Here is a 14,268-nt window from a genome sequence, read left to right as displayed (position 1 = left end):
AAAATTCTGAGAGAAGCACAAGAAAAAGTGGACAGACACACAATGGTTATGATCAATTGTTATGAAAAGCAGCCACTGCTTCCCATGACAGATGGGCCAGGGTCCCATTTGTGGCTGAGTGGCTGCGCAGGGGTGACCCTTTTCCCTCCTCTTTCCAGGTGCCTTGGTCCCATTTGTGGCTGAGTGGCTGAGCCAGGGTCCCATTTGTGGCTGGGTGACTGAGCAGAGGTGACCCTTTTCCCTTCTCTTCCCAGGTGCCTTGCACACCAAGAGGCCTCAAGTGGTCACCAAATATGGAACCCTGCAAGGAAAACAGATGCATGTGGGGAAGACACCCATCCAAGTCTTTTTAGTAGTCCCCTTCTCCAGACCTCCTGTAGGTATCCTCAGGTTTGCACCTCCAGAACCCCGGGAGCCCTGGAAAGGAATCAGAGATGCTACCACCTACCCGCCTGGGTAAGAGTCAGAGGCCTGTCCACTGGGAGGGGGCAATGGGCCTATGCCTGCATCTGGGTGGGGCTTTGCACAGCTCACTGAGAAGAACTCACTGTGTGATCACAGGCAGGCCTGGGGCCCATTCTGGGCCTCAGTTTTCAGACCCGTATCATGAGCAAACTGGTCCTGATGGTGTTTACATCACTGACAATGCTGCTGTTGATTTTGGTTTTTGTTTTTGTTTTTTTCTTTTTAGATGGAGTCGCGCTCTGTCGCCAGGCTGGAGTGCAGTGGCACGATCTCGGCTCACTGCAACCTCCGCCTCCCGGGTTCAAGCGAGTCTCCTGCCTCAGCCTCTGAGTACCTGGGGCTACAGGTACGTGCCACCATGCACACCTAATTTTTGTATTTTTAGTAGAGACAGGGTTTCATTATGTTGGCCAGGATGGTCTCGATCTCTTGACCTCGTGATCCACATGCCTCGGCCTCCCAAAGTGCTGAGATTACAGGCATGAGCCACTGCGCCTAGCCTTGTTGTTGGTTTCTTAGAGGAGAGCTCCAGGCGAGGGGGAGGCTGTCACTGACTGTGCTCCAGCACCTGCTGGGGAGCTGCGTTTTCCTAAATGTGTCTGAGGAGCAGTGTTCACTCTCACATCACCCCCTGACCCAGTCCGGAGCTCTTCCCTCTCTCTGGGGGCTGAGCCCTGAGTCACAGAAGCATAATTAGAACAATGACTGCCCTTTGAAGCACTGGGCTTGGCGATTTACCCAGAACAAGTGTATTTACTGTTTATTCAGACTATTGAGTAATCCACTGTCCAGAACATTCTGTGGCAATCATTAACAATGCTCAGCATCAGTTGGTTAAAGCACAGGGTTTAGAAAAATGTCTGAGAACCTGGGTATCAGCTGATATAAAAAGATACAAATACCACCCCAGGTGTCTAGCTGTTAAAAACAGGTTGTTGGCTGGGCACAGTGGCTCACACTTGTAATACCAGAATTTTGATAGGCCAAGGCAGGATGACTGCTTGAACCCAGGAGTTCAAGACCAGCCTGGGCAGCATGGCAAGACCCCATATCTACAGAAAATTAAAAAAAAATATCTGGGGGCGGTGGTGAGCACCTGTGGTCCTAGTTACTCTAAAGGCTGGGGTGGGAGGATCAATCACTTGATCAAAGCCCAAGGGATCACGGTTGTAGTAAGCCATGAGTGCACCACTGACTGCACTCCAGCCTGAGCCACAGAGTGAGACCCTGTCTCAAATAAAAAAAAAAGAAAAGCAGGTTGTCCACTGTTAGAACATGACTAGCAGTTACTAAAATACCAGAGCGTTCCTTGTCAGAACATTGGCTGTCACTGATAAGATCCCAGTTATCCTGAACATTCTGTGACTTATTTAGAATCCCAAAGATCAGGTGACAGAACATGGGATGGCCACTGTTAGAACCCTGGAGATCAGGGATTTAGAGGTTAGGATGTTCACTGTGTAGAAGTCTGGGCATCAGTTGTTAGAAACTGACCATGAGCTGTCAGAACAATGGCTGTTTGGAAACGGAGTGTCAGGTGTAAGAATTTGTGGATTGCTCAGAATAGCCCATGGGGTGGTGGTTGGGGTGGGCAGCGGGAGAGGAGGATGTTTCAAAGATAGTAGTTTCTGCCTGGGTAGTTACAGGGGAGGTGGAAGGAAGGTATCAGACTCCAAATTTATTTTGAAAGTAAAATTGGCAGGATTTGCTGGAGAATTGGATATAAGCCACAAGGAAAGAAGAGGAATCACTGATAATGACTAGTTTTTGGCCACAGTAGACAAGGAAATAGGGGTACCATTTATCAAAATGAGGAAAACTGGAGCAAGAGCAAGTTTGGGCAAAATAGGAATTCATTTTGAGCCAGGAGTAGTGGCTCATGCCTGTAATTCCAGCACTTTGGGAGGCCAAGGCAGGAAATCACTTGAGCTCAGGAGTTTGAGACCAGCTTGAGCAATGTAGTGAGACCCTGTCTCTACAAGAAATTTAAAAAATTAGCTGGGCGCAGTGCCGTGGTCCTAGCTACTTGGGAGGCTGAGGTAAGAGGATCGCTTGGGCTTGGGAGGTTGAGGCTGCAGTGAGCTGTGATCGTGCCACTCACACTTAGCCTGAGAGACAGAGTGAGACCATATCTAAAACACACACACACACACACACACACACACACACACACACACAGAGTTCCTTTTGGGGCCTGTTAAATTTGACGTGCTGACGGATGTCCCACGTGGAGGGGCGGTAAGGTGGCTGGAGAGAGGAGACAGAAGGCAAACTGATCATCAGCACATCAGTGGTGTGAAGCCCCTGGGCCTGGATGATGGGAGAAAGGATAGTCTGAAAAAAAAGCAAAAACTGAGGATCGAGGACTGGGCACTCTCATGCTTAGGCCTGGAGAGAAGGAGGAACCACCAATGAGGTGGCAGGAATATCAGGAGCACGGGGTGTTACAGAAGCCCAGAGAAGGAAAGCTGTTCAAGAAAGATAATCTGGCCGGGCGAGGTGGCTCTCACCTGTAATCCCAACACCTTGGGAGGCTGAGGCAGGAGGATCCCTTGAGGCTAGGAGTTCCAGACCAACCTGGGCAACATAGTGAGACCCTGTCTCTACAAAAAAATTAAAAATTATCCAGTGTGATGGTGCGTGCTTGTAGTCCTAGCTACTTGGGAGGTTAAGGATCACTTGAGCCCAGGAGGTCAAGGCTGCAGTGAACTATGATCATGTCACTGCATTGCTGCCTGGGTGACCCTGTCTCTAAAGAAAGAGAGGAGGCTGGGCACCGTGGCTCATGCCTGTAATCCCAGCACTTTGGGAGGAAGAGGCGGGTGGATCACGAGGTCAGGAGTTCGAGACCAGCCTGACCAACATGGCAAAACCCCGTCTCTTCTAAAAATACAAAAATTAGCTAGGTGTTGTGGCATGTGCCTCAGGAGGCTGAGGCAGTGAGCTGATATCTCCTACCTGAACCCAGGAGGCGGAGGTTGCAGTCAGCCAAGATCGTGCCACTGCACTCCAGCCTGGCCGACAGAGCGAGACTCCATCTCAAACAAAAAAAAAGAGAGAAGGAGATAGAGCAAAGGGGAATATAATATGGTCAACCGTGTTGAGGGCTGTCAGGGCAAGTAAGATAATGACAGAGATTTAGCAAGATGGATGTCACTGGTGACCATGGCAGGATGGCTCTGATGGTGGGATGGGCACAGAAGCCTTGGCTGTTCATAATCCCAGTTCCCAGCTATCAGAGCCCTGGCTTTCCTGGTGAGGTGCTAGATGTGGTTTACTAGACAGCATTCTAATACCACATTAGCTGCTGCCAGAGGAGTGTTGGAATGCTGTAGGGAAGGACTGGTGAAAGGGAGCAGGTGATGCTCTGGGAACAGGCTAGGCTAGGACAAGAGCAGAAGGGAGCAGAGGAACAGGCGAGGCAAACAGGGTGTCCTGCGCCCAATCAAATGGTCCAGGCCCTGCTGTTATGAGAATAGCCACCTAGGGGTTGGGCCAGCAGGGAGAAAAGGTGAGGTGGCCGGAGAGCCCATGCTACAAAAATACCCCAAATATCCACACAGTATAAGGCACTGGGCTGGGTGCCAATACTCAGATGAATCTATCTCCATTCCTGCCCTTGGGAAGTGCATGGTCACTTGGGGAGAAAAACAGCCAACTGAAATAACTCCAACCAGGACATGGTCAACAGCGGACAGGAGGTCAGGCATGGTGGCTCATGCCTATAATCCCAGCACTTTGGGAGGCCGAGGTGGGCAGATCACTTAAGGCCAGGAGTTCAAGACCAGCCTGGCCAACATGGTGAAACCCCGACTCTACTAAAAATACAAAAATTAGCTGGGCGTGATGGTGCGTGCCTGTAGTCCCAGCTACTTGCGAGATTGAGGTAGGAGAATTGCTTGAACCTAGAGGCAGAGGTAGCAGTGAGCCAAGATCGTGCCAGTACACTCGAGCCTGGGCAACAGAGCAAGACTCTGTCTCAAAAAAATAAGTGGACAGGATGTCGGGAGGCACAGAAGAGGAAGTGACCAGGAGAGGAGACACCACTTAAACTGGGCCTTAAACACGAATAGGAGTTTGCTGGGCAGGGCAGAAGGCATTTGCTTGAGAGGACTGAGGCCCACGGGCTTGGAGGTGGGAGGCAAGGGGCCACATGTATCTACAGCAAAGGGTGGCTGGGACAGAGATGACTGGATGGAAAGGAGGGCCTGGGTACTCCGGGTATCTTAACTTTATCCTGAGGGCAGTGGAGAGCCAGGGAAGATTTTTGTTGATTTGTTTGTTTTTATTGATATATCATAGTTGTACATATTAGGGAAGATATGAAGAAGAGGAGTGACATAGTCCGCCAGAGTGTGGCCGAGGAGTAGGAGTGTGAAGAGGCTGGGGTACTGTCCAGACCAGAGACGGTGGTGGCCTTGACATCTCCCCAGAGGTGGGGATGGAGGGGAGGGACCATATTCCAGAGCTGTTTGGGAGGCAGAAGGGAGACTGAGGGGAGGGTGGAGCATGAAAGACAGGGAGGTGCCCAGGGCAGGCAGGTTCCTGCCTTGACATCACCAACAGGAGCAGGAATCTCTCCACGGACTGAGGCGCCGGGCAGGGAGGGGATGGTTCCTGAGAGGCCAACCTGCCTCCCAGTCCTGGGCCCCGGGGCTGGCGGAGGCCTCCTGGACACGGACACGCACGCGCACAGACGCTGCCTGGATTTTGCTTTGGGTTCCGTCTTCTCACTGCGGACCCTGGATTGAAACGATCTCCCGGCGGCCGCCGCCGCTACCTGGTGCCCGCAGGTGCCTGCAGGAGTCCTGGGGCCAGCTGGCCTCGATGTACGTCAGCACGCGGGAACAGTACAAGTGGCTGCGCTTCAGCGAGGACGGTCTGTACCTGAACGTGTACGCGCCAGCGCGCGCGCCCGGGGATCCCCAGCTGCCAGTGAGTGCCAGGTCTCCGGCGCCCGCGGTCCCACCGCCGCCCACCGCCCCGCTCAGGCCCCGGCCTTCTTCGTCCAGGTGATGGTCTGGTTCCCGGGAGGCGCCTTCATCGTGGGCGCTGCTTCTTCGTACGAGGGCTCTGACTTGGCCGCCCGCGAGAAAGTGGTGCTGGTGTTTCTGCAGCACAGGCTCGGCATCTTCGGCTTCCTGAGGTGGCGGGGCCAGTACCCTTTGGGACCGCAGCTGTGGCCGGAGCGGCGGGGACTGGGTGGGAAGGCAGGGGCGGGGCCTGGGGCGGGGATGGGGGGGTGGGGCCGCGAGGCGGGGGCGGGGCCTGGCGCTCGGTGGTAGGGGCGGGCGCTCCATACCGTCTGGATGGGGCGAGCTAACTCCAAGGAAGGGGGTGTGGTCGCAGGACTGGGTCTTAGAGGAGCAAGGCTGGGCTGGGTGGGGGAAGCCCAGGAGGGCAGCCCAACGCGCCCCGACTGTCGAGGCCCGGGACCCTGACAGTGAACCCCACACGCCCAGCACGGACGACAGCCACGCGCGCGGGAACTGGGGGCTGCTGGACCAGATGGCGGCTCTGCGCTGGGTGCAGGAGAACATCGCAGCCTTCGGGGGAGACCCAGGAAATGTGACCCTGTTCGGCCAGTCGGCGGGGGCCATGAGCATCTCAGGACTGGTGAGAGCAATACCCAGACGGACCCAGCACAGACTTAGGCTCCTGTGTTCCCACAAATGTATGCTCCACTGCACAGGCCATGTGCAGATTTGCGTGTACAGGAACGTGCCTGCCACAAAAATGCTCTCGCCCCTGCCAAGGATACAGCCCCTCACAGCCAAGGATGTCTCCTCTGTTGAGGGATAGCACTGATGAGAAAACTGAGCCCCAGGAAGGGTAGTGCTGAGGCTTGGGGTAATCAGTGAATCCAGGTGCTACCCAGCACCTTCTGCCTCTCCACATTCCCCCAGAACTCTATCCCCTGAACAGAGCCCACCATCTGCCCCCTGGGCAAGGCTAGGACCTCACACCAGGCCTGCAAGCCAGGGGCATGAGTTGACGGACTTTGCCCCTGACTCCTGTGTGACTGCTGACCTGGGATGTGCCTGGAATGTGGGTGTACTGTAAGATGCCCTGTGAGGGGCATATGGCTGGGAAGTGAACACATCACACAGGACATTGCTGGCCACAGTCATAATAATACTCAACAGCTGAGCACTTCCTGTGTGCCAGGCATTCTTCTAAGCACCTTATGTGTCGTCATCCATGTAATTCCTTCAATAGTCCAAAAAGAAAAGTACTGTTGTCTCCATTCTACAGATAAAGAAACTAAGGCCCAGAGAATTAAGCAACTTTATCCAAAATTCACTAAAAAGCAGAGGAAAAAAAAATTTTTTTTTTTTTGAGACGGAGTTTCGCTCTTGTTGCCCAGGCTGGAGTGCAATGGTGTGATCTCAGCTCACCATTACCTCCACCTCCCAGGTTCCAGCGATTCTCCAAAGCAGGGAAAGATTGTAAGCAGCAAAGTGACATGATCAGATGTGCATTTAGAGAGATGGCTCAGCCTGCTGCATGGGACTGGGTTGGCAAGAAACAGGAGCAGAGACTCGGAGAGCTACTGGGAGGGGCAGGGATGGGGATAGGATATATCCTAGGAGAGATCATGGGGGCTGGCTCTAAAGCAGGGGCAGGAAAGATGGAGAGCAGAGGATGGCTCAGAGTGATCCAGGAGGCCAAATGGGCAGGACTAGGGCAGCTGGGGTGTGGTCATTAGCAGAGATAGGGAAGGCCCCTGGGGCTGGGGGATGGTATGGGGTAAGGAATGCCACCCAGACAGGGATTGGCTGGAGCAGGTTTGGGGCACATGAAGTCTGAGGTATCCAAGGGACAGGATGGGAGGCCCTAGATGTACTTGTTCCCCCAACTTGGGCAGTGGAGAGAGGCTAACAGCTGTCAGCGCAGGTAACAACCTGGGGAAACCATGAGGTCCCTTCCATCTACCCCTCATTTCCAGCCCTAAAGTAGAGGGAGACCCCTTTTCCACACCAGCAGATTCCCTCCCCCAATCTCACATCCCCTCTGGAACCCACTGGGGCCCACTGTACAGACCAGAGGCAGGAATACCACTGGCTTTAGGTCTAGGACATCACCCTAGGACTCCTGACTCCCTCCCAGCTACTTGCCCTTCCTGGCTTCACTCAGGCTGCCTGCCCATGGCCAGACAGATGCCCAGAACAGCCCAGATGTCTCTACTTGGGCATCTCACGGATGTATTCCTCCCTGTTCTTGCAGATGATGTCACCCCTAGTCTCAGGTCTCTTCCATTGGGCCATTTCCCAGAGTGGCACCGCGTTATTCAGACTTTTCATCACTCGTAACCCACTGAAAGTGGCCAAGGTGAGTGCCTCTCCTTCCCCAGGGCTCAGCATGGAAGGGCAGGATGGAAGCACCCCTGAGCATCCCTTCTTCTCTCTATAGAAGGTTGCCCACCTGGCTGGATGCAACCACAACAGCACACAGATCCTGGTAAACTGCCTGAGGGCACTATCAGGGGCCAAGGTGATGCATGTGTCCAACAAGATGGTAGGTAGAACATTCCAGCTGTCTGACCTGGCTGCCTGAGGGCCATCCTCCTATCCTGGTACCCAGACACCCCCAACTACTTCCCCAGGGACCCTGTCTCAAGAGCACACGAGGGAGACTTCCTTTAACTCTGATCCCTTCCTCTCCCCCACAGAGATTCCTCCAACTGAACTTCCAGAGAGACCCTGAAGAGGTAAACAGGCCACATTCTGCAATTTGAGTATTTATTTAACACCTACTTTGTGCCAGGCGCTTGGGATACTTAGGGAATTGTTCAGGCCAAGACCCCTTCCCTAGTGGAGCTGATGTTCCGGTGGGGAAGGAGAATAAACCCTATAAATAAATATATTGTCCACCTCCTTAGAAGGTGATAAGTGAATAGCAAGGAATGGAGAGGGTAAAGGGGTTGGACATGTTGGGAGGTATGGACTTTTAAATAGAATGGCTAGAACAGGACTCAGTGAAGTGAAATTTAGCAAAGATTTTCAAGAGGTGAAGGAGTGAGCTATACAGATACCCACGGCCATCCCAAGTCCACGTAATTTGGTCCTGCCTATCCTGCTGCCCTCCCACACCCATCCTCCTGGGGCTCACCATGCCAGCCCCAGCCTTTTCCCAATCAAAGAACCTAGGCTAGAGCAGCCTCTGAAGGGGCACCCAAGCTCGCAGGGACCCTGGGAAGACACTTGAGGAGACTGGCTGGAAATGCCCTTTGCCTTGTAGATTATCTGGTCCATGAGCCCTGTGGTGGATGGTGTGGTGATCCCAGATGACCCTTTGGTGCTCCTGACCCAGGGGCAGGTTTCATCTGTGCCCTACCTTCTAGGTGTCAACAACCTGGAATTCAATTGGCTCTTGCCTTACGTAAGTGAGTAGGAGTTCAATTGGCTCTTGCCTCACGTAAGTGAGTACCATAGTGGAGGCAGGGAAGGATGCCTCTTGGACGGTGCTGGGCACCAGGTCAGATGCCAGTAGCCCCTCTGTGGATGCCCTATGTTTGGGAGCCTCCTGTAGTCCCTGTACAGTGAAAACTGGCCATGAATGATGGAGAGGAAGAAGGGAGAAGTATGGCCTGTTGGAGATTTGAGGGCCACAAATTCTCAGATCATAGTTTAGATGGGTTATGATGTTCATTCCCAAGCCTCTAGGCAACTGCAAATCCTGAAGCCCTCCCTTGCTCCTGGGTCAGGGTAGATGCCCCAACTCAGGATGGACCCCCACTCAGTACCACTTCAGCTCTGGCCCGGGTGGTAGTGATGAGCAGGATGGGAGCAGGGGGACAAGAGAGAGTCATGGGCCCTTCCTGGGCTGTGTGCTGTGTCTGATAACTCATCATTAGATGGGCAAGACCTTTGGGGCCTTTGTAGCTCTGGCCAGAATCCCTCCTAATGCTCAGGCCTGACCCACACTGGGGTCCTTGTCTTGTGAACAGATCATGAAGTTCCCGCTAAACCGGCAGGCGATGAGAAAGGAAACCAACACTAAGACGCTCTGCAGTACCCACACCCTGTTGGTGAGGGACCCAGCTGGCAGGGGTGCTCAGTTCGGACAGGGTTGACCCCCCCGTTTTTTTTAACCTAGTAGCTGCTCTTTGCAAAGGGGCTCACAGCCAGGGTAGGGATCTTTCTTGGAGGGTCTGGGGTTTGCTGTGGGATCAGATGACTGCTTACAGGTAAGGTGCTCAGGGTCACAGGGGCAGTTATGCAGCAAAATCAGGGGTTACAATCAGCAGAGACAGAAACTTTCCCAGGAAGCTCCCTTTTTTCCCCCTCCCAGGCCAAAAACTCCTGGGGGGCTGAGCATGGATCCAAGTCACTGGTGGGCCCACCTCTGGCCCAGCTGGCACCCAGGCCTCAGGTAAGTGTGGCCTCCTCACTCAGAATATCACCAAGGAGCAGGTACCACTTGTGGAGGAGTACCTGGACAATGTCAATGAGCATGACTGGAAGATGCTATGAAACCGTATGATGGACATAGTTCAAGATGCCACTTTCGTATACGCCACACTGCAGACTGCTCACTACCACCGAGGTATGCGGGGTCCCCAAGAGTGGCCACACTGGCCCCGTCCACTCTCCAGGTGTGCTGTTTACCAACTGGGCTTATCGACTGCTCCCCTACCCTCTCTGTACTTCTGGGCTAGTATAGGATTCTAAGATATCACAGAGGAGGCAGCATGCTATCAACTACAAGAGAGGAAGGGGCCAGGCACGGTGGCTCACGCCTGTAATCCCAGCACTTTGGGAAGCCGAAGTGGGTGGATCATTTGAGGCCAGGAGTTCTAGACCAGCCTCACCAACATGGTGAAAACCCATTTCTACTAAAAATACAAAAAAATTAGCCAGCTGTAGTGGTGCATGCCTGTAGTCCCAGCTACTCAGTAGGCTGACGCAGGAGAATCGCTTGAACCTGGGAGGGGGAGGTTGCAGTGAGCAGACATCACACCACTGCACTCCAGCCTGGGCAACAGAGCGAGACTCCATCTCAAAAAAAAAAACAAAAAAATGTATAAGAGAGGAACTGTTCTTCCTTAGAAACAAGGGCAGGACCTCAAACAGTCCAGAGGAGAAGCCTGGGGTGGTCAGGGAAGGCTTCCTGGCTGAGAGGACAGGCTTAGGGGCACCTTGAAAGTTCAGGCTGACTGGGGCTAGGGGAACATGTGGGTAACAGGTTAAAGTGGGGGGCTGGAAAATGCAGACACCAAAGACCCTTCAATATGAGGCCAAGAAAGGAAGGTTCAGAACAGGGAAAAGGAAGGCTTCCATGATCCTGGCCACAATCCTATGAATTAGGTTTTAGTATTCTCAGTCTGAAGATAAGGAATTATTGATACAATTCAGAAAGGTAGAGCAACTTGCTTTAGGTCACACAGCGAATGAGTAGTGCAGACAGGATTCAAGTCTGCCCCCTTGATTCTGAAGCCAAAGCTCTTTTTCCTGCTTGGTGCAGGTGAGTGGGAGGCATGGGGCGGATGAGAAGCCTAGGCAGAGGCTTTTCCTGCATCCCTCCTCAGTTTCCCTATTCACAGATGCCGGCCTCCCTGTCTACCTGTATGAATTTGAGCACCACGCTCGTGGAATAATCGTCAAACCCCGCACTGATGGGGCAGACCATGGGGATGAGATGTACTTCCTCTTTGGGGGCCCCTTCGCCACAGGTGCAAAGGTCCCACCTGATACCCCAACTGGGTGTCCAGTCTCCCACCTCTGGATGCAGACCCACCCCTCCATCGGCTGGCCACAGGGAGCTCACCAGTTCCTAATCTGTGATGCTCTCCCAAATGAAAGTCGTCTGCTCCACAAGCAGCAGAAGCAGCAGGAGTAGGGTGGGAGGGCAGCGTCCCCTGCTCTGTCCGAAATCCCACATCCCATTCTGCCCCCAGGCCTTTCCATGGGTAAGGAGAAGGCACTTAGCCTCCGGATGATGAAATACTGGGCCGCACAGGGTAAGCCTGCCCCCCAGCACATCTGGGCATTCTACCTGCCCAGTGCTGGACCCAAAGAAGCCAGCTGCTTCGGATATTTGCCCCAGCATGTCCTACAGGAACTGCCCAGTCAGCCCAACCAGGGTGCCCCTTCTTCTTCAGCTTTCCCCAGTCAGTCACCGGATCCTAAACGTCTCTAGAATGTGTCCTTCTTGATCCATGACCCACACTCTTCATTCACTCAAGCATTCCACAGTCATTCACCACTGCACTCTTTTGGGCCCAGCCCCAGTACTGGGAGCTGGAATTCAAGGATGTTGCAGACATGAGCCCCATCCTCCAGCAGCTCACCACATAAAATCAGGAAATTACAATCTGGTACGCTGAGAGCTGTACTGGGGGAGCACAAGGCACTTTGAGAGCATAGAGGAGGTGTCTGGCCCAGCCTAGGGGGCAGGTGACATGTAAAGAGAGCTTTGGCTAGCCTTGTGACTATTTCCTTAGTCTCGCTCTGTCACCCAGACTGGAGTGCAGTGGCGCAATCCCAGCTCACTGCAATCTCCGCCTCCCAGGTTCAAGTGATTCTCCCGCCTCGGCCTCCTGAGGAGTTGGGATTACAGGCCACCACACCTGGCTAATTTTTGTATTTTTGTAGAGGTGGGGTTTCATGTTGGCCAGGCTGGTCTTGAATTCCTAACCTCAAGCTATCCACCCACCTCGGCCTCTGAAAGTGCTGGGATTACAGGCATGAGCCACTGCGCCTGGCCTCTCTCCTTTCAATTCATCCTCCTTATGACACTCAAAGTGTCTTTCTTTTTCTTTTTTTTTTTCAATTTTTTTGAGACAGGGTCTCACTCTGCTGCCCAGGCTAGAGTGTAGTGGTGCAATCACAGCTCACTGGAGCCTTGACCTCCCAGGCTCAAGCAATCCTCCCACTTCAGCCTCCCAAGTAGCTGGGACTACAGGCACATACCACCATGCCCGTCTAATTTTTTTTTTTTTTTTTTTTGAGACAGAGTCTCGCTCTGTCACCCAGGCTGGAGAGCAGTGGTGCAATCTCAGCTCACTGCAATCTCCACCTCCCAGGTTCATGCTATTCTCCTGCCTCAGCCTCCCGAGTAGCTGGGACTACAGGCACCCGCCACCTCGCCCGGCTTTTTTTTTTTTGTATATTTAGTAGAGACAGGGTTTCGCCATGTTAGCCAGGATGGTCTCGATCTCCTGACCTTGTGATCCGCCCGCCTCAGCCTCCCAAAGTGCTGGGATTACAGGCATGAGCCACCAGGCCTGGCCACACACACACTCTGTTTTTACCTGACTCTTGACTTGTGCTTCCTCCAAAAGCCTTGGTCTTTTATATCTCTCAACCTGGCACATACTGTTTGCTCTGCCTGGAAGGCCCACCCCAATACACACTTTCCTACTCTTTATTAAAGTTCTAAGTATCATCTCCGTAAAGCCCTCTGGAACCCCCATTCCCAAGGGCAAATTAAATGAGGGAAGGGTGAAAGAAAGAAGCAGGATGAAAAGGAACACAGGTAGTCCTCTCTTTTTTATTTCTGGACAGAAACCCCAATGATGGGAATCTGCCCTGCTGGCCACGCTACAACAAGGATGAAAAATACCTGCAGCTGGATTTTACCACAAGAGTGGGCATGAAGCTCAAGGAGAAGAAGATGGCTTTTTGGATGAGTCTGTACCAGTCTCAAAGACCTGAGAAGCAGAGGCAATTCTAAGGGTGGCTATGCAGGAAGGAGCCAAAGAGGGGTTTGCCCCCACCACCCAAGCCCTGGGGAGACTAGCCATGGACATACCTGGGGACAAGAGTTCTACCCACCCCAATTTAGAACTGCAGGAGCTCCCTGCTGCCTCCAGGCCAAAGCTAGAGCTTTTGCCTGTTGTGTGGGACCTGCACTGCCCTCTCCAGCCTGACATCCCATGATGCCCCCCTACTTCACTGTTGACATCCAGTTAGGCCAGGCCCTGTCAACACCACACTGTGCTCAGCTCTCCAGCCTCAGGACAACCTCTTTTTTTCCTTTCTTCAAATCCTCCCACCCTTCAATGTCTCATTGTGGCTCCTTCTTATGGGAGGTCGACCCAGACTGCCACTGCCCCTGTCACTGCACCCAGCTTGGCATTTACCATCCATCCTGCTCAACCTTGTGCCTGTCTGTTCACATTGGCCTGGAGGCCTAGGGCAGGTTGTGACATGGAGCAAACTTTTGGTAGTTTGGGATCTTCTCTCCCACCCACACTTATCTCCCCCAGGGCCACTCCAAAGTCTATACACAGGGGTGGTCTCTTCAATAAAGAAGTGTTGATTAGACCTGAATTTCTCCACCTATAAAATGGGTGTGTGAAGTGAATGATGTCTCAATCTCAGCCCTGAGAGAAAGGAAGTATTGCTGCCTGTTCCTTAGTGGGCTGTGCCTGGATGCTACACTCAGTCAAAGGGTGCTACTGCAAAGTTGCCTGGGGTACAAAACACTTGCCTTTTGCCTTCATGGTCTCAAGTGCACCCGTCAGGACAGCAGGACAGCCACACCCCAAGCTCACTTGTCCATCAGTTTAGGTCTTAGTGCCACATCTAGATTCCTCTGGCCTCTCCTGCAGCCCGTGTGTATCCCAGCCTGTCCCACAGTTTTGTTTTGTTGTTTTGTGGGGTTTTTTTTTTTTTTGAGACGGAGTTTTGCTCTTGTCACCCAGGCTGGAGTGCAATGATGAAATCTCAGCTCACTGCAGCCTCAGTCTCCCGAGTTCAAGCGATTCTCCTGCCTCAGCCTCCCAAGTAGCTGAGATTACAGATGCCCACCACCATGCCCGGCTAATTTTTGTATTTTTAGTAGAGATAGGGTTTC

The 14,268-nt window shown here is 53.0% G+C and overlaps 1 protein-coding gene across 1 annotated transcript; it reads left to right on the top strand.

Annotated features, from left to right (window-relative positions):
• The first annotated feature begins 265 nt into the window (after nt 1-265).
• LOC134757223 (carboxylesterase 4A-like) lies at nt 266-11,428 on the top strand. Its single transcript, XM_063698386.1, has 12 exons — nt 266-456; nt 692-811; nt 5,259-5,400; nt 5,478-5,611; nt 5,928-6,081; nt 7,693-7,797; nt 7,879-7,983; nt 8,138-8,176; nt 8,707-8,847; nt 9,416-9,496; nt 9,864-10,014; nt 11,012-11,428. The coding sequence occupies exons 1-11, from the start codon at nt 317-319 to the stop codon at nt 9,939-9,941; spliced, it is 1,239 nt and encodes a 412-aa protein (XP_063554456.1). The 5' UTR covers nt 266-316; the 3' UTR covers nt 9,942-10,014; nt 11,012-11,428.
• Nucleotides 11,429-14,268: the final 2,840 nt, after the last annotated feature.

This window comes from Gorilla gorilla, chromosome 16, assembly GCF_029281585.2.
Source record: "Gorilla gorilla gorilla isolate KB3781 chromosome 16, NHGRI_mGorGor1-v2.1_pri, whole genome shotgun sequence".
In the NCBI taxonomy this organism is placed as follows: Eukaryota; Metazoa; Chordata; class Mammalia; order Primates; family Hominidae; genus Gorilla; species Gorilla gorilla.
The sequence above is the reverse complement of the archived record's forward strand: the minus strand, read 5'-3'. Positions and strand labels throughout refer to the sequence as shown.